Here is an 18,910-nt window from a genome sequence, read left to right as displayed (position 1 = left end):
TTCCAACCCAATCCATTCTAGGATTCCATGGGCAGTTCCCACTACAGCAACACAAACCCTTTCCAGGTCAGTGTGTGGTCTGAATGAAGAATGTCAGTTCTCATTTTTATTATCACTGGCACATGAGGGTTAATTAAAGATGAGCACAAACGACTAAAACACGAGCTGTCCAAAAACGGTAGTCAAAAGGCTTAACTAAAAGCTTTGATTTACAGACAGCCTCACTGAAGGGACTGACTGCATTTACAGCAGGGTCACCTTGTTACAAAGGGAAAGTTTACAAAGCTCATTAAAAAAGAATCAAATAGTCATGACCAGAGTTAGCCAAAGGAATTTTGTTGTGGTTGTCCTTCCACTTGTCCTCCTCTTTGCATCATTGTTTATGCTTTTAGAATTTGGCAGGAAGCTTCATCTTCTTTTCAGTCCATCTGAAATATTAGAATTATTAGAGGTTAGACTCCACATTCCAGAAGCTGAGTTGGTTTACCTTCTAGTGCCACAGATGGCATTGGTACAAACAGTCAAAATTACCCTCTGAAATAAGTTTTGTTAAAGATTTCAAGTGCTCATGTCCCAGTAATACACAGGAATTGTGCTTGAAAGGGTGCACAGCCAAAAGCTGCTTAAGAGGAGATGTAAAAATCATCAGGATTTCCTTAGAAACTGTACTATGTGGGTTGTTTCTTCATATAATGGATTCTTATTTTCCATTAAGGGATTTTTCAAGCATAGTTACAGGCAAAATGTGCACTGTGGAAAGAAGCAGAAGCTTCCAGCTCAGGCAATGCACACATTTTTCTGTCAATTGTGACCAAGTCAGATGATGTTTTCTACTTTAAATTTGGAGGACTGGGTGACTCTATACAGCACTTTTTATTCTTCATCTACAGCTGCAGAACCTGAGGCAGTATCTGTAATGTCATATGGGAACATCTATGTGAGCTGAACCTGCCTGGTAACAGGAGTTTATCCAGCACTGTGTTTAACACTTGGGTTTATCAAAAACTGTGTTTCTTAATGTTTCTGCACTTGGCCCCAGAGCTCATACTGTTTTCTTGCCTCATGCTAAATATAAATGGTGGCATTTGTTTCACTGATTTAAGGAGAATGTTCATGCAAAAAGACTTAGTATAACTATACAGTTTGAGTATTTCTGGGTAGTACTATTGAAGTTTTAAAAGATAATAAGAATTTTGCTGTTGGGGAAGGAGGTTATGATTTACAGCCATGTTTCTGCCTAAAGCTGATGGTCAGTTTGAAGATAACCTCAGTGATTTGTGTTTTCTTACCTTGGGGAGTCAATTCCACTGTCTCCTGTAATGCTGTGGTTTTCTGTCCCTTCTGAGTGTTTCTCTCCTGAGATCACAGAACATGGATTTTTAAAAACCACACCTGTTATTGCCAGGGGCTTTCTCATGTCTTTGCTGTGGGAGCCCAAAGCACAGCAAACCCCTCCTCCTCCTCCTCCTCCTCCTCCTTCTCCTCCTGCTCCTCCTCCTCGGCTCTGCAAAGTGTCGGTGTCTGCATCAGCCTGGGCAGCCAGGCAGGGCCCTGCCACCCCCGGGGCCTTCCCACATGTACTGGGGCCGGTTCCTTCAGCCCTTCTGTGACCTTTCAGAAGGACCTGACTGCACAACCAGCTTTCTGCTGTGAGCTCTGGCTTTGGATGCTCTGTTAAGCCACCTGTTGGTTCTGCAGAGCTACCACTTCCCTCACATCCGTGCTCTGCAGAGCCACCCTTGTTCCCAGCGTGTGTGTGCTGGGTGGGACAGTTACTAACCCTGCAGGACCTTGGGGACACACTCCATTCTCTGGTGTCTGAACAGCCACGGCCAGGAGGCAGAGGGTGACAAGGCTCACAGCCTTCAGCAGTGTCACCCTGACACAGGGGGTTACAGCTGTCACCATCACATCCTGCCTGGTTCAGGAGATGGCAGTTGTCAGTAAATCCTTCCCTTTCCAGCCTCCTTGCCCCGTGATGGCTGGCATACTCATAGTTAAATGTAAGTGCACTCTTTTTATCAGTCTTTTGTCTGTATTTCACACTAGTGTTTTGGACCAGGTTAGCACTGGCTGCATCATTTGAGAGATGGACATTTTGAAATTCATTTGCTGTTTGATCTAATAACTCACACACAGTGTCAGCTTTGCAATGCCCATCCTTCAGACAGAATGAAAGTTCTGCATCTTCTTTGCACACACCACCAGCTTCAGTGTAGGGGCATGGGCATTTCTTATTATCCCCAGGATTTTTTTTAACTGTTCTTCTATAGATACTTTCTTCAGAAATATTACTCTCTAGAAAGTATTTACTTTTATTATCTATTTCCAAATTACTGCCTTGCAGATAGACACAGCTCTCACTTGAACTGTCTTTCTTTAGCTGGAGGCAGGCCCTGTGAGCACGGGGGAGGTGGTTTAGCTTAGCTCTATCAGCCAGCTGTTCAGTTTCATGGCCAGAGGGTTTCCAGGATGCCGAGGACTGTGGCCTTTGTAATTCCCTCCCTTTTTTCCTTGCCCGGCTCCTCAGGTGACTGTCGATAACCCCTTGGTACCCCCGGGCATAAAAGCTGCGTCTCCAGGGCAGGCCCTGGAAAGGATTCGTGATCTGCCTCTTATAGAACCCGGAGGATTCCACTGCCACAGCAGGGAGCTCTTGGTTCCTGGCAGATGGTGAAAAGTTCTCTTCCACTGTCACATTTTGGGACATCAGTTCCTGTGTGTGAGATTTCCTGCTGCTCCTGCCGAGCTGCTTCTCTTTCCTTGGTTTGGTTTTCCTGGTGTGTTTTGCTGTTTGACTTGGTGCCTTTTGAATACAATCCTTTGAAAGGTGGTTTTGCCTGACTGTTGGCACTTCAGCCGAGGTACCATTACTGATGTATTTTTTCTCTTTACTGATACGTTTTTTCTGCTCCTCGAGTTTCTGCATTAACATCGTGTGTTTAACCAAATTACCCACAGTAAGAGTAGGATTAATGCACCTGATGATTTCATGTTCAATATCACGTGGAATATTGTCTAAATCATCTTCATCTCTGACTGGCCATTCCTTGGGAGGAAACTGGGCTGAAAAAGTGGAGTACTCCTTCTTGTGTTTTTCTTTTTTAGAAACACTTCTCCAGAAAAGGCCAAGGCCAAACCTTTTGCTTTTCAGTTTTGCTTTCACAGATGTCAGGGATTTGATGGTGTCCCAGGAATGATTTTCAGCAAATGTGCAGATCCCTTGAGTTTGAATTGAAGGCTTCAGTTCACTGCAGCCTTTCCTTCCCTCTCCCTTCTGTTCATGGTTCACTGGCTGCAAATGTCTTTGTTCACGGAACATGTTTTGGTCGGGGAAACAATGGCAGGATCTGTAACAGGATACTGCAGGAATGTTTTCTTTCACTAAGCGTGCACAGTGCTTAATGTTTACCAGGTAAGTGATGGAGGGTGATGAACAGCAACAACTGCCCTCCAACAGGACCCTTCTGTTGTCTTCTGTGGCATCATTTGTGGTAAAGTATGTGCTGGGGGTGACAATGAAATATCCTTCTCCCGTGTGATAGATCTTCCTTTCCTTAATTAGAGTGCCAAGGATATTATATAAGATACTGTGGGAGGGAACTGCAATGCCTACAATGAAAAGACAGATATTTCGAATCAGAAATAAGCTTTCAAATAAAACAGATGCTGGCCAAAAAATAATTTACATACAACAAACCTGGAAGGAACTGAATGTGAAATACCCAAAGGCTTTAGGAAAAGTCCAGGTGTGTTTCTGGCTGTCACTGCAGCTCTGCTGTGAGGGAGCTCAGTATGCTCTCCTCAAACAAGCAAAGGTGTTCTCCTTGTGTCTGTCAGGATATGATATTCCTGAGAGAGACCTTGTGCCAGGTACAAAGCAAAGAATGTCTTGATCAAAGCATTTCCCTCCTGGCATGGTATTTAACAGTGATTGTTATCCTTCTCTCTTGAAGCTCCTGGTGTAACTTGATCAGATGTCAATTTATTACCTCACTGAGATTTGTGTCAGCTGCTGGTTTTCCATCAGGTGTCACAGTCTCAGAGTTCTTAGTCTTGTCACAGCTCCTGCCCACAGGAATCAAAACTTGCAGCAAGGTGAAAATATAGTAAGAAATGCCTTCAGTCCCTACAAACTTTGAGAGTGTTGCTCCTGGCTGACCTAAACGTGCTGCCTTGTGCTTGTCTCAGTGCACATCTGGACTACAGCATGTTCCTGGCAGGGTTCTGGGGTGGTTTGTGGGTTCCACTGACATTTTTCCCACTGGTGAAGATGCCAGACCAGCCTGTACATTCTCAGAGCTGGGAGGTTCAGAGGACTCAAAAGAAGCAGCTCAGTATCAACCAGAGCAGCCTCCTGAGAGGCCCACACTTTGCCTGTACAAAGTCTCACGTGCAATAACACCTCAGTATTGCAGCCCTAAGGGAAACTGAGCATTTTTCAGATGTAAAGAAAAGGCAGTGTTTAAGAGAAGTGGCTGCTACATCATCAGAAGAAAGGGACCAAAGAACTTTTAGTGTAAATAATTTGCTTTTGGGAAGGAAGGAGCTGAAATTTGACCAACAAACCCAAATTCAACACTGGTTATATTTTTGATGGTGAATACCAGATCTGGACAACTGCCCAGTCCCTTTGCAGTCAAAGTCAGCACCATTCCTGTCCCCTAAAGTAGGACTTGGAGTCTCTGGGAACTCACACACAGTCCATTTTATGCTGTTTCCTATGTGGCACCTAAATTCCATTCCTATGTTTTCCCACCCTCTAGAAAGGGCATACTCTCAGCATGTTACTGCACTCAGTTCCCTCTTATTCCCAAGGAATCACAGAATCCAGAATGGACTGGGTTGGAAAAGACCTCCGAGATCATCGAGTCCAACCCTTGGTCCAACTCCAGTCCCTTTACCAGATCATGGCACTCAGTGCCACGGCCAAGCTCAGTTGAAAAACCTCCAGGGATGGGGAATCCACCCCCTCTCTGGGCAGCCCATTCCAATGCCTGAGCACTCTTTCTGTAAAAAACTTCTTCCTGATATCCAACCTAAACTTCCCCTGGCAGAGCTTAAGCCCGTACCCCCTTGTCCTACTGTTGGTCGCCTGAGAGAAGAGACCAACCCCCACCTGGCCAGAACTTCCCTTCAGGCAGTTTCAGACAGTGCTGAGGTCACCTCTGAGCCTCCTCTTCTCCAGGCTAAACACCCCCAGCTCCCTCAGCCTCTCCCCACAGCACTTGTGCTCCAGTCCCTTCTCCAGCCTCCTTGCTCTTCTCTGGCCCCGCTCCAGCCCCTCAATCTCTTTCCTGAGCTGAGGGGCCCAGAACTGAACACAACACTCAAGGTGTGGCCTCCCCAGTGCAGAGTCCAGGGGAAGGGTCACTGCCCTGGGCCTGCTGGCCACGCTAGTTTTGGTCCAGGCCAGGATCCCATTGGCCTTCTTGGCCACCTGGGCACACTGGTGGCTCCTGTTGAGCTTCCTGTCCCTCAGTCCCCCCAGGTCCCTCTGCCTGGCTGCTCTCCAGCCACTCTGTGCCCAGCCTGTAGTGCTGCAGGGAGTTGGGGTGGCCAAAGGGCAGGACCTGCACTTGGCCTTGTTGAACTTCATCCCATTGGAATCAGCCCATCTCTCAGGTCTATCCAGATCCCTCTGCAGGGCCCTCCTGCCTTCCAGCAGGTCGACACTCCCTCCCAACCTGGTATCATCAGCAAATTTGCTGATGATGGACTCAAACCCCTCATCTAAAGCATCAGTAAGAATGTTAAACAGGACTGGACCCAATACAGACCCCTGGGGGGGGTTGCTTGTCCATTTATATTCCTTCATCTTGCCAGCTTTGCTTGTAAACATTCAGTGATCGCTTGTTCAGTATCAGAAACTCAAGCTTGATGACACAGCTACTTTTAACAGGAGGGAGAAACAAACACATTACCTGGATAATTTTTCACTAACTGCTCCATTAAAGTTTCCTGGGTGACCATCACATGATCTGCATTCATGTCTGATATGGTACAGCATATCCCTTCTGCCAGAGGAATGGAGCATGGCTGTGAGAGAGGGTTCATGGGGACAGGGGTCACATCACCTGGAACAGAAGGAAATGGTTTGAATGGAATAGTGTTTCATTTTTTTTATGAGCTGTGACAGTTTTGACTAGAAATTTCTTGTGTTCTCTCAGAACATCTTATTCTCAGCTAATTTCCTTTGGCAAATTAGGCAATATTTCTCAGAGAAGAGAAGTGGTGGGAGCACTTTTCAAGAGTCATTGTAAGGAAGGAAACACAAGCCCATTCCAGCCAAAACCTTCTTTACATTAACCAACAGAGAGCTGAGAGAGAATTATTTCTCACGACTGCTGACTTTTGTAGATGACTGCTTACATGTTAAACCATGCAGCACCTGTATTTCTCCAAGTAGATAATGAAAAAAGGTCAACATCCAATAATCTAACTACCAAATCCTGTCACCAAGTCAGAACAGAAGAGGAAAAAAGGCCTTTGTCCCCTGTCTAGCACATAAAATTGAATGGAAAAGGTAAAATTCCACTTTTGAACTGAGCTCTAGAACTAGAGATTACTTAGTAGACTGGGCAGAGAGCAAAAACTTATTACAACTGTGTACATTTTTTTAGGCTACATCACAGTCTGTCCTGGTAAGAGGCAGAAACATCGTCCCTGTTGTGCCTGATGAAAGCAGGAGCCTGCAGGGCCTCAGCTTCCCTGGGAACTGTGCAACCCCAGCCCAGAGTCCTGCACCTCAAGACAGACCAGCTCTGCCCTCTCCCCTTCACAGGAGGGCAGGGCCAGCAAGGACAAGCCCAGCAAGTACTTCTGACAGGGCACCAGGGAATGATGGAGCTGAAATAAGTATTTGCCCTGAAAGCTGTTGGTGGCAAAGCACGAAGCAGGGGCTCACCTGGGGTCTGTGCACACAGCGAGGCAGTGACTGCACACGCCTTCTCAGATGAAAAACCTAAAGCTTTCTTCCTTTTTGCTGGTGAGAGCAATGGGCTGCTCCCATGCCAGGTGCTGCACAGAGTCATAGAATCATAGAATTGATTAGGTTGGAAAAGACCTCCAAGATCATCAAGTCCAACCCTTGGTCCAACTCCAATCCCTTTACCAGATCATGGCACTCAGTGCCACGGCCAATCTCACTTTAAAAACCTCCAGGGATGGGGAATCCATCCCCTCTCTGGGCAGCCCATTCCAATGCCTGAGCACTCTCTCTGCAAAGATTTTTTTCTGCTCTCCAACTTCAATTTCCCCTGGCAGAGCTTGAGCCCATTGTGCCCCCTTGTCCTATTGCTGAGTGCCTGGGAGAAGAGACCAACCCCCACCTGGCTAGAACTTCCCTTCAGGGAGTTCTAGACAGTGCTGAGGTCACCTCTGAGCCTCCTCTTCTCCAGGCTAAACACCCCCAGCTCCCTCAGCCTCTCCCCACAGCACTTGTGCTCCAGTCCCTTCCCCAGCCTTCTTGCTCTTCTCTGGCCCCCGGGGTGTTCTTGGCTGCCAGAGCAGGCACAGGGTGGCAGGGGCTCCTGCTCACAGGGCAAACATCAGAGTTCAGTGCTGACAGGAATTTTCCCACAAGTAAGAAGTAACATTTACATTGTCATGTTCACATTTAACCAAACTCCAGTTGTCTATTGAATGACTTTGTAATCTGATATTTATCCTTTAGGCAGAAAACGACAACACAAACATTTCTCTGAGTAAATGAAATACACAACAGTGCTTTGAAGAGCCTAAACTGCTCTTGACCCTTGTTTCACAACTGCTGCCTTATTCAACAAAAAGCACTCAGAACAAAAATCCTGGGATACAGTTTCCTCAGTGATGTTGCCAGGAAACTCCTTGCAGGTGCAGAAACCATTGCAAGCTTTCTTTTTGTGTGAGGAAAGGCCAACAGCATTCAGGAGTGACTCCTGGGACTGGTTTGCTGTCTGAAGTCTCTGCTGTAGGCACTCTGTGCTGCTGCAGTTTCACCCTGTGTTCCTGCAGAGCACCAGACTGGTAAGGAGTAAATACCAAGTGTAATCAAAATGTATTCAGTATTATTATTATTCTTTTGCTGTCACTGTCTGTATCTGTCTCACAACCTCACCAATGCCTTCCTTCAGGGAAGGCATTTTCAGAATAATATTTTTAAAGAATTATTAAGCAAAGGCCACGTTGATACTGAAGGAAGAAAAAACAAATCTAAAATCACACAGGTCTAAAATGATTGATACAGACCAGTAGTGCACACTTGCTAACAACATGAATATCAGGTATCATTCCCTCCTGACTTTGAAATCAAATCTAAAATAGTGAAAGCAGGAATTAGATTATGGCAACATTGATAAGCAACATGAGAAAAGGCCCAGGCCACATCCTACAGTTGTCTATCAAGTTCTTATTAAAAACTGGTGATTTACTTTCCATAGCTCAATAACTGTTGTTGCACCTCAGATGTTCTCCCAAGTGTGTTGGAAACACATAAAAGCTGCATCCCTTAGGTGTGCACATGGAGCAGTCTGAGGGATTTGTGCAAGCTGTGTCTGACAGGCCTGTTGCACAGTCACCCAAATTCCAGGCTCAGTAAAGCTGTCACACAGAATCACACACAGACTGTTCTGAGTTGGAAGGGACACACAAGGATCATCCAGTCCAACTCTTAAGTTAATGGCCCACACAGGGGATTGAACCCATGACCTTGGCATTATTACAGCCAAGTTCTAACCATCTGAGCGCCTCAGGATCTGTCCATTTCCAGATGAAAACACCCCTGCAGAACCCTCTGCCCTGTGCTATATAAATCACCTGCTGACAAGCATCTTCCTGCTTCCTCCATAGTTTAAAGAGGGCCTTTACACCTGTGTGTGAGGTACCTGTCAGCAGTCAGGGAGCTCCTGATGGTTTAAATCCAGCGCAGTTCCCTTCCAGCTCCTGCAGGATCCATGAGCCAAGGCCAGTACAGGCAGCTCAGCACACTCGGGTGTTGTTATCCCTCTACCTGCCTATTCAAACCCTGCTCATTACCTGGACACCCAAACCCCCCCAGTGCCCTTTTGGAGCACTCAGCACTCACAGTGTGGGCAGTCAGCTGTAATGTGAGCATCAGGTAACAAAACTCAGGCACAGAAAAGCCTCTGGGTATTCCTGACTAGCACAAAGGGATCTTTTGTTCCATCTCTGTAATGTGAGCGTTACCATTTTTCACTGAGTTGTTTTAACAAGTGCAGAATTTTTGCATTTTCTGCCTTTAAAAAAAAAAACATACAAGTTTTACCTGGATGAAAACCAGGCCAGTTCTGGGGAAGTGAACAGAGAGGAGAAGTGAACAAAGAGGCATTTATTACAACAGCACTCAATTTACTTCTTGAAAGTTCAGGTAAACTATTTACAGAAAAATAAAGGGCTAGGAGTAAATCCATTCCAGGAGAAAAGAAAACCACAAACACAAATGAAGAAAAAACCAGAGAAGACACAGCATGTGGAAATTAATTAATAAGAACATCATAGAAAGTTGGAAACTGTAGCAAAATCCTTTTCTAACGTTAATGAAGGCTATACAATGTGTCCTTATTCAAGAGTAAAAATTCTATTTAAATTATAAAGACAGTTAAGATTCAAACATTTCCAATTATAAGTATGTAACAGAAACTATTTTGGCACAAGTGCTGTGTACTCGATCCTGTTTTCAGAAACATCTTTTATTGAAGCAAAGAGTAAATAGTTCAACTGCATTGGAACTGTCATGTCTTGTAACATGTTTAATCTGTTACTGAATCCGACAAAAGCTCTCAGGAACAGGCAAACAATATCTGCTGTTGATAGTTGTACAAAATAATCCAAAGAGAAACAAAACAATTAAGTGTCAGTTCAGGTCACTGACACTTCCTCAGCTGACATCAAAGGAGAAGCTACAAATACATCAAAATGTCAGATTTCTGTCCCTACTGATTCCTGCAAAAACAGACACTCCTAAATCAGGACAATTAGACAAACAATGCCCTCTGTTTGCTCTCAGTTCCTGGTTCTTACAGTTCCCAACTTTCTATGGTGTCCTTACTAACTTTTTATTCCTTCAAACTTACAGAGGATGATGCCATGCAAGCTGACAGAAAATAACCCAAACAAACGAAAAACCTCCACTTTTTCTGCCTTCCCAAAACATCCCAAAGTCCAGTCCCAACTGCAACGTCAGGAACTTTTCAAAATAGGACCTGTAAGTGCTTTCTGAGGTTCCCAACCAAGAGCCATTAAATCCCTACTCTAATCTTAGGCCTGATGGCCCCCTCAGCCGTCATTTCTTTCACCAGCAATGAAATTGAACTGTGAGCAACAGCCTGGTAATTATTTTTGATATACTTTAGCATGCTGATAGCTTTTCAATCAATTCACATGTGGCCTGAACATAAGCAGCACAGCTGATAGCAAGGAGGGTCTTCTTTAGTCACTTCAGCATTCAGTGTCAGGCTTGGCCATAACAGGCAGACTATCAATGACCACCACAGACCCAAACAACAGAACAGGAATAAACAAGTCACAGACTCCTCTAACTAAAACTTGGCTGTAATAATGCCAAGGTCATGGGTTCAATCCCCTGTGTGGGCCATTGACTTAAGAGTTGGACTCGATGATCCTTGTGGGTCCCTTCCAACTCAGAATAGTCTGTGATTCTGTGCACTGTCCTTGGGTGCTGCCATGCACTGCTACAGGAATTTGACATTTTTCCCACTTGGCCTGGTCCAAAAAATCCCCTTCACAACCCTGGCATCTCCCCACTAACATAACTCTGCCTTTTCCTTGCCCCAGCTGTGTCCTCTCTTCTGCAATAACTCTCAGACATCCAAATAGCTCTGTAATGTCCAAACCTTTGTTCCAAGCAGAATTGGGGATTGGTTGGGTACTTACCTACACAGTGACAGACTTCCTACAAAACCATCAGGATGAAGGTGTGCATTCCTATGCCTGTACAGCTAAAGGTCAGCTCCAACTGCTCAGTATTCCCAGGGCTGCCTCCTCTGCCTGGAACTGTGCTGTCACACAAGAGGCAGCCACAGAAAGTAAAGCTGCAGTTTTGGGAATAAGATGTACATACCTATGGCCATGTTTCCCCTCCCCAAAATGGACCAAAATTCACTTTGCACACCCCCTGCCTTCAGCTCACATCCACCCCAGCCAAGGGGACTCTGGCACTGGCCTTTCAGAGGAATTGCACCCACAGAGCTGTTCAGAGGAGAACTGGGCTCCCTGCAGAGGGTTTCCAGCAAATCATGGGTCAGAGGACACATGGGAGATGGGCTGATTCCAACGGGATGAAGTTCAACAAGGCCAAGTGCAGGTCCTGCCCTTTGGCCACAACAACCCCCTGCAGTGCTCCAGGCTGGGCACAGAGTGGCTGGAGAGCAGCCAGGCAGAGGGACCTGGGGGGACTGAGGGACAGGAAGCTCAACAGGAGCCAACAGTGTGCCCAGGTGGCCAAGAAGGCCAATGGGATCCTGGCCTGGATCCAAACTAGTGTGGCCAGCAGGCCCAGGGCAGTGACCCTTCCCCTGGACTCTGCCTTGGGGAGGCCACACCTTGAGTGTTGTGTTCAGTTCTGGGCCCCTCAGTTGAGGAAAGAGATTGAGGGGCTGGAGCAGGTCCAGAGAGGAGCAAGGAGGCTGGAGAAGGGACTGGAGCACAAGTGCTGTGGGGAGAGGCTGAGGGAGCTGGGGGTGTTTAGCCTGGAGAAGAGGAGGCTCAGAGGTGACCTCAGCACTGTCTGGAACTGCCTGAAGGGAAGTTCTGGCCAGGTGGGGGTTGGTCTCTTCTCCCAGGCACTCAGCAATAGGACAAGGGGGCACGATGGGCTCCAGCTCTGCCAGGGGAAATTGAAGTGGGAGATCAGAAAAAATTCTTTGCAGAGAGAGTGTTCAGGCATTGGAATGGGCTGCCCAGAGAGGGGGTGGATTCCCCATCCCTGGAGGTTTTTCAACTGAGATTGGCCGTGGCACTGAGTGCCATAATCTGGTAAAGGGACTGGAGTTGGACCAAGGGTTGGACTTGATGATCTCAGAGGTCTTTTCCAACCCAATCAATTCTATGACTCCAGGGCAGCACTTGGCATGGAGCAGGTTGCCCAGGGAGGGTGTGCAGTCTCCAGCCCTGGGGAGGTTCCATGCCGTGGCTGAACAAAGCCCAGAACAACCTGCCATGACCCCACAGCTGCCCCTGCTCGGAGTAGGAGGTGGGATGGGGCCCCAGGAATGCAGAAGTGCTGCACTCATGTGGTTTGGGTGGGTGTGGGTACCTGACCCTCCCACGGCCACTCTCCCTGCCCTCCTCGGCCACCCTGTTTGCTGTAACCCAATGCAGGGGCACTTTTGACCTCCATGAGCTGTGAAGTTTCCTGGGGTTACAGCAAGTCTAAAATGGTTACACTTACCTCCTGCTGTTAATGAGGCCAGGCACACACCATCCAGATGGGAAAACTACTGGTTTTCTCTTCAACTCTCCAGTAAACAGCTACTGTATCATAACTTTTTTTCCCGTGGCTGAACTCCAGGTGCACAGGCTCATTGTTGGAGCTGGTGCTGTCCACCGCAGTGGAGTAAACATATCCTAAAGCAAGACGGGCTGTAGAAAAAGCTCAAACTGGCCTTGAAACGAAGTCTCTGATTCTGAAACCGTAACAAAGGCCACTGCAGAAGCACCACTAATTAATGCAACTTATTTCATTAACACAAACTGTTGTCTTTTCTGACTGAGAGAAAAAATTAGCTCTGTTTAAGTTACCCTCATCCTAAAGAGCACGAAGGCAGTTCAGATCTGCCTTTCAGGATTCAAGGTGCAAGGACTGAAAAGACTGAGGGTATAGCATGACTCAGTATATCTTCTTGATCCCTTTTCTCAAAAGGCAATATCAAAAGCTTTTGCTGCTGTAAATTGTTAGCACTGAGAAATACATGATACACATCAAGTTCTCCAAAACTAATCTGGTTGGAGATTATTTTTAGAAAAATTCAGAGTAAATTAAACTGAATGGAGCTCACTACAAAAAAATAATACACTTCTGTTCAGGGGTAATTGTTAAACAGAATACTGGCTAGGGTAGTGAAAAAACCCTGAATGCACAAATGTTTTTAGAGACTACACCTGTGAGGGAATTCAGTCTGAGCAGATCTAGTAAATGCATCAGGATTTTCAAGAATGTCACAGTCCCGTGTACTTTCCTGCTGTGAGTTCAATCAGCAGTTTGAGCAGAGCATTTAGGGGTAGTGCAATAACTATTCTACTGAGAAAGGACTTTTATAATAGAGGATCAATAACTTTGTAAGAATTTTATATGGAAATGCATTAAATGTATTATCTCACCTGAAGTCACTGGTAAGGGCTGAAAGCCAGCTAAAATCAGGCACTAAACATTATGAAATCATGTAAGTTCTACATAGTCATTACACAGATAGAATTAAATAAATAAGCAATAATAGCGAGATAGATATAAAGGTCTTTCAAAGAGCTTTCCCTTTTCCTCCTGTAAATACATCAGCAGAGTCACCACTGAAACTGTGATAACCAGGAAACCCCAATCACAACAGAATATGCAAGTTCCAAATCAGGGACCTTACTGAAATAACTTTTAAAGTAATGTTTGACAATGAAACAGTTAAAAACATGAACTGTTCTTCATGTTCAGCAGCCCATGCACAGCAGTGCAAAATAAAGCACCATTTTAGGTCATCCACTATTTTCAGGGCTGATAAAAAAAAAAGGCACAGAATTCTAAACAATCCCCACCAGCCCAGTGTGAAGCACGACCCCACTGAATGACACAACTGTGCTCCTTTGACTTGCAAGCCTGCACCCCTGCTTGTGGGGCAGGATGAAAGACTTTGGAAGAAAGGGACTCCAAAAGAAAGGAATCCCAGGAAGCACATCCCAGTCCTCATTAAGGCTGTGTGTTCTGTATGTAACTACAGCTCCTGACAAACAACACCCCCTCCAGAGTCCTGAGCTTTTGTAGGCCCAACAGAAACCAGCTCCTCACAAGGCCATCGTTCCATCTGTGCCTTCACTGGACACGCAACAGGACCATGTTGATCCTGACATTAATCACAGAATCACAGACTATTCTGAGTTGGAAGGGACCCACAAGGATCATCGAGTTCAACACTTCAGTCAATGGCTCACACAGGGGATTGAACCCATGGCCTTGGCATTATTACAACCAAGTTTTAACCAACTGACCTAATCTCAGGCTGTGAAAAAATTTAAACCACTCAAATGAAAACAAATCAGTCCTAAAAGATTGTCAGGTCCCTTCAGAAAAGGAATTTGTTTCTCATTTTAAACTGCATTGAGAATTGCTACTAAGTAGCACAGTTCCAGGTGAACTCCAGGTGTAGCTGGCACAGGTGGCCCTGCAGAGCTGTTCCTGAAATCTGGCACATGCAGAGCAGCTCAGCGTGTGGAGCCACCTCAGCGGTGCCTGCAGAGTTCAATAAATAAGTTACACCTGGAGTTCTCACATAGGAACAAATATTGCTCCCTTAAGATGCCCCGTTTTGAAAGGGAATTACAGCCCATAACTACAATGGCAGTTTTGCTCCTTGCTTCTCAAACTGTTGCTGAACCTTCTCAAGAGATTCAATTCCACCCCTCTCCTATCACGGGGATTCTGTGTGAATATCAAGTCAGCATTAAAGCTCCCCAAAAATAGAATCATAGAATGGATTAGGTTGGAAAAGACCTCTGAGATCATCAAGTCCAACCCTTGGTCCAACTCCAGTCCCTTTACCAGATCATGGCACTCAGTGCCACGGCCAATCACAGTTTAAAAACCTCCAGGGATGGAGAATCCACCCCCTCTTTGGGCAGCCCATTCCAATGCCTGAGCACTCTCTCTGGAAAGAACTTTTTTCTGCTCTTCAACTTCACTTTCCCCTGGCAGAGCTTGAGCCCATCGTGCCCCCTTGTCCTATTGATGAGTGCCTGGGAGAAGAGACCAACCCCCACCTGGCCAGAACTTCCCTTCAGGCAGTTCCAGACAGTGCTGAGGTCACCTCTGAGCCTCCTCTTCTCCAGGCTAAACACCCCCAGCTCCCTCAGCCTCTCCCCACAGCACTTGTGCTCCAGTCCCTTCTCCAGCCTCGTTACTCTTCTCTGGCCCCGCTCCAGCCCCTCAAGATCTTTCCTGAACTGATCAAGGCACTTCAGGGACTCTCTGCCCATTCTTTATCAGCTTCTCTGAGCACTTCTCCCTAAGTTATGTGTAAGACTCCCACAAGGAAAAGAGAATTGAGAAGCCAGCCCTATCAGATTACCAAATGCACAAAACAATTCCTTGTCTGATCTCATTCCAGGTCGGTCAATACGTCCAGCAAAACCGGATAAAACTTGACACTTCACAGGAAAGTGCACTGTCTGGTCAGCATCACTCTTCAATAGAGTATTTTCCAAGTAGATAAATTTCTAGCCTGCAGCCACCACCTAACTGGAAAGGGCAGGGCTTTCTTAGCTTTCCTTGAGAATAATTTGTAGTCCTGTGAGAGAGATGCTGGACCGGCAGCAAATTCGGCCCTAAAAGCTAAGCAAAAATGTTTCATTTTTGTATTTTCTCTTGTACTCGATAGGAGCCACAAAAAGGGAGTCAGGCCGTTCGGGCACATGGAAAATGCTGCTGAGAGAGAAGCAGGCTAGGATCACAGGAACGGGTTGATGATGGACAAGAACAACAAACAGACAGCTACTGAGCTTCATTTCCCCGGACTGTCACCCCAGTTTCGCTCTTCAAAGGCTCTACAGGTCAGTGCCCTCAAACTAACTGAGTATTTGCAGTTGTACCCGATCTCAGCTGAGGGTTCCCCGCTCCCGTCCCGCACCCGCCCTGCGCTCACCCCCAAGCTGGACAGGAAAGGGGGGAGGCACCAGTTTGCCTCTCGTTTGGTGAACAATTGAGCGAGCAGCTCAGCTAAGCACAGGAGATGGTCCCGCAGAGGGAGATTAGCATCCCAATAGGCTGCTCAGTGTCAGAACAGCAGGAAAGGTTTTTTAAATCAGCCCCTGCTTCACCCTCTGAGGGAGATTTTAATTGCAGTGATTTTCCCTCCTTCCCCTCCATCTCCCAGGGAGAACAAAAAAGCTCCTACCTAGTCCTGCGTGTACCGTGCTCCCCTCCATGAGATTCCTATCAGGAGGTAAGAAAAAGACGGTTTGGATTTTATCTGGGAGTAAATACTGGGACTGAATCTTCCCTTTATCTGATTCAACTTCTGGTGACCAGTATCAATGAAGGGGCAATCTATTCTGTAAATCAGGATGTCTGATGTCCCAAGGTGTTTCTCTAGGACAATCTCATTTGAACTGGTGGAATAAAGAGTAACACAACGACCTGTGGGACCACAATGTCTTCTGATAACGAGTCACAGCCAGGAAAGTTCCTTAAGATACAGCAGTGAGGAGTTCTCATTATTGTAAACAGCAACATGAGAAGAGGTAGATTAAAAATGCAGTCAAATCTCTTCCTGTGTAAGCTAAAGACAGCAAATGTAATATCAGTAGGTTCATTTTTAAATATTGTCAATTCCTTTTAAAAAAACAAACCCCAAGAAAACATTGTCCCTTTGCATTTTAGTTGTCTAACTTGCCACTTGCCTTCCTAAAGCAAAAAAGAAATGGGAGAAAAGTCATCCAGAACAGAACACGGCCATTCAGAAAACTTTTGGAAGAGAAGGCACAGAATACATCCGTTTTAAATAGAACATTATCTAAATAAAGACATGCAAATTGAAAATTGTTTCAGTTAAACTTCCAGAAATGGAAGTAAAATCATGAAAACATCGATTGTCTGAAAAAGTGAAATTCACAGGGAGAACGGAGAGAGCTCTAACTCCGGGTGTTACTGCAGGAAGGGGCAGGATGATAGAGGAAATAATCTAATTAATCTCCCAAAGTAATTTACATTTGTATTCAGCCAGCCATACTGTGCATCAGAAAAGAGGTTACTGCGAAGCAAGGAGGGAGAAAAAACAAAGGAATCAAGTTCTCTAAATCATCCCCAGGGGAGCAGCAATAACATGTCACTTTGTATCAGTGACATAAAAGTGACATAAGAGAGAACCATTCCCAAAGTACTTAGAGATGTTGCTCCTTTTTAGAGGAGACCAGTAAGTAACAGTGTTTTTCCTTAAAATACCTCTCCTGGGTTGAGTTAAGAGGTCAGCAGGTTACTCTGATCAGGGAAGATGAGCTCCAGCTGGAGCAGATGTTGCCGGTTTGGTAAAGTTATCACAGTGCCCAGAAATGGGACTGAAACAACTTTCTAGTCACAAAATGGCTTTGCAACATTTTGCAATATTTTATACAAAATTATTGGGAAAGAAGGGTAAATACCAGAAAGAGAGAGAGAGAGGAAAAAAAAAGAAATTATGTCATTTAAGCTAAGCCAGGGTTAGGAGCAGCATGAAGAGGTTGAGCTGGCCAAGGACAACACAGAAATTTTCCTATTAAAAGTTTTGAAACAGATCAGTAAGAATTCCTCAAGTTTTCCAAAAGTTTTTTGGGGGGGGGTTGTTTGGGTTTTTTTGTTTTGTTTTTTTTTTTTTTTTCTTCAAGAAAGAATTTAAAACTGCTCAAAGTCGGTCAGAAAAGAGCAACCTCCCGGGATGCTCCACAGGACGATCTGACTGACACGAGCCCCACAGGACCAAGGGTAAAATTCAAGGATTAATGACCCCAACATACCGAAGTCTATTCCTCCTGCAGCAACTGCAAATAGCAAAAGGGATTTACTGACCAAAGCCAGTGCCCTGAGGGAAAACTGGAGAGTTGTGAGGTAGCAATCAATACGAGGAGCAGGAATTTCATCTGCTCTGCTGGTCGTGCTGATGGGTGTATTCTGCAGTCACATATCAGAGGACTTTAAGAGCAAACTTGTATTAAGAGCACTCGATAACCCAGCAGCTGTTCTTTATGTATAGACCAAGCCTCATTAGACTGCAGGGGTCACTAGAACAATTAATTGAACATGAACTAACTGCAGGTAGCAAATGAAAATGATGCCTAAATAGTCACCATTACGAACTAGTTAAAATTACTCCAAAAACTTCTCTCAGTTGTTTGCCATTGTTGTCACAGATCTGTAACAGACCTGCCAGATCTGATTGCATGTTCTCTGTGTATCCCATGGACCTTGATAAATTCAATTTAAGTGCTGCGGGAAACAAGTCAATGCTCCAGTATGTCATCTGCAAAATTCTTATCCTCTAAATTTCTAATAAGGGAGCAACTAGAAAGTGTCTGAGCCTCATTTCTGCTTTTCCAGATGATGATCTCCCATCATTTTCACCTACAGAAAAGATTTAGCAAAGCATTTCGCAGGAATGGGTTTTATTTTTTGTGAGAGAGGAACTAAGACTGAACGCAGGTGCTGACAGAGCCCACCCCACCTTTACCTTCTCCGCAGCGCAGGTCTGGAGCTGTTCCTCAGAGCAACCCTTGTGCTGAGTCAATCCAGAACATCCAGCCCGAGTTTTTTCCTATGCATCATCTTTGCTTAAAACATCCATGAAGAATGAGAGCAGTTTAGTCTTCCTCTGGGTGTGAATGCACCTCCCGGTTCATTGCAGAGTCGGGCTCCGGACGCATTTTGTGCAGCCACTTCCTCAGGGAACGTGCCCCGCCACAAAATCCCCAAACCAAGCGGCACACCACCTGCTCCTGCCACGCTGTCCCGAAATTCCCAGTGCCCTTTGTACACTGCAGTGACTCACCAGGGCACCGCTGGCTTCACTCCAGGCCCAGTCTGCCCCAGTGTCCCCGGACGGAGCTGTGGCGGTGATGCCCTTCCTGCCTGCCCCGGCCTTTCCGCCAGCTCGGCCGCAGATTTTGCCTGCCGGGACAGAACGCCACAGGGTGGGGATCCCTGTGCTGAGAGGGTGGGTTGGAT

General features: G+C 45.8%; 1 protein-coding gene across 2 annotated transcripts; it reads right to left on the bottom strand.

Moving 5' to 3' along the window:
* Window positions 1-216: 216 nt before the first annotated feature.
* STOX1 (storkhead box 1) lies at window positions 217-18,677 on the bottom strand. Of its 2 annotated transcripts, XM_071563944.1 has the most exons (5): window positions 18,417-18,677; window positions 16,113-16,150; window positions 5,925-6,077; window positions 1,290-3,612; window positions 217-428 (listed from the first exon to the last, which is right to left on the bottom strand). In XM_071563944.1, exons 2-5 carry the CDS (start codon window positions 16,141-16,143, stop codon window positions 389-391), a joined length of 2,547 nt encoding a protein of 848 aa, XP_071420045.1. In that variant the 5' UTR covers window positions 16,144-16,150; window positions 18,417-18,677; the 3' UTR covers window positions 217-388. The 2 variants fall into 2 exon arrangements, with proteins under 2 accessions (XP_071420045.1, XP_071420047.1); XM_071563946.1 differs by lacking the exon at window positions 16,113-16,150.
* Window positions 18,678-18,910: the final 233 nt, after the last annotated feature.

This window comes from Pithys albifrons, chromosome 9 (assembly GCF_047495875.1).
Source record: "Pithys albifrons albifrons isolate INPA30051 chromosome 9, PitAlb_v1, whole genome shotgun sequence".
In the NCBI taxonomy this organism is placed as follows: domain Eukaryota; kingdom Metazoa; phylum Chordata; class Aves; order Passeriformes; family Thamnophilidae; genus Pithys; species Pithys albifrons.
Note: the sequence above shows the minus strand (reverse complement) of the source record. Positions and strands in the feature narration are given on the sequence as shown.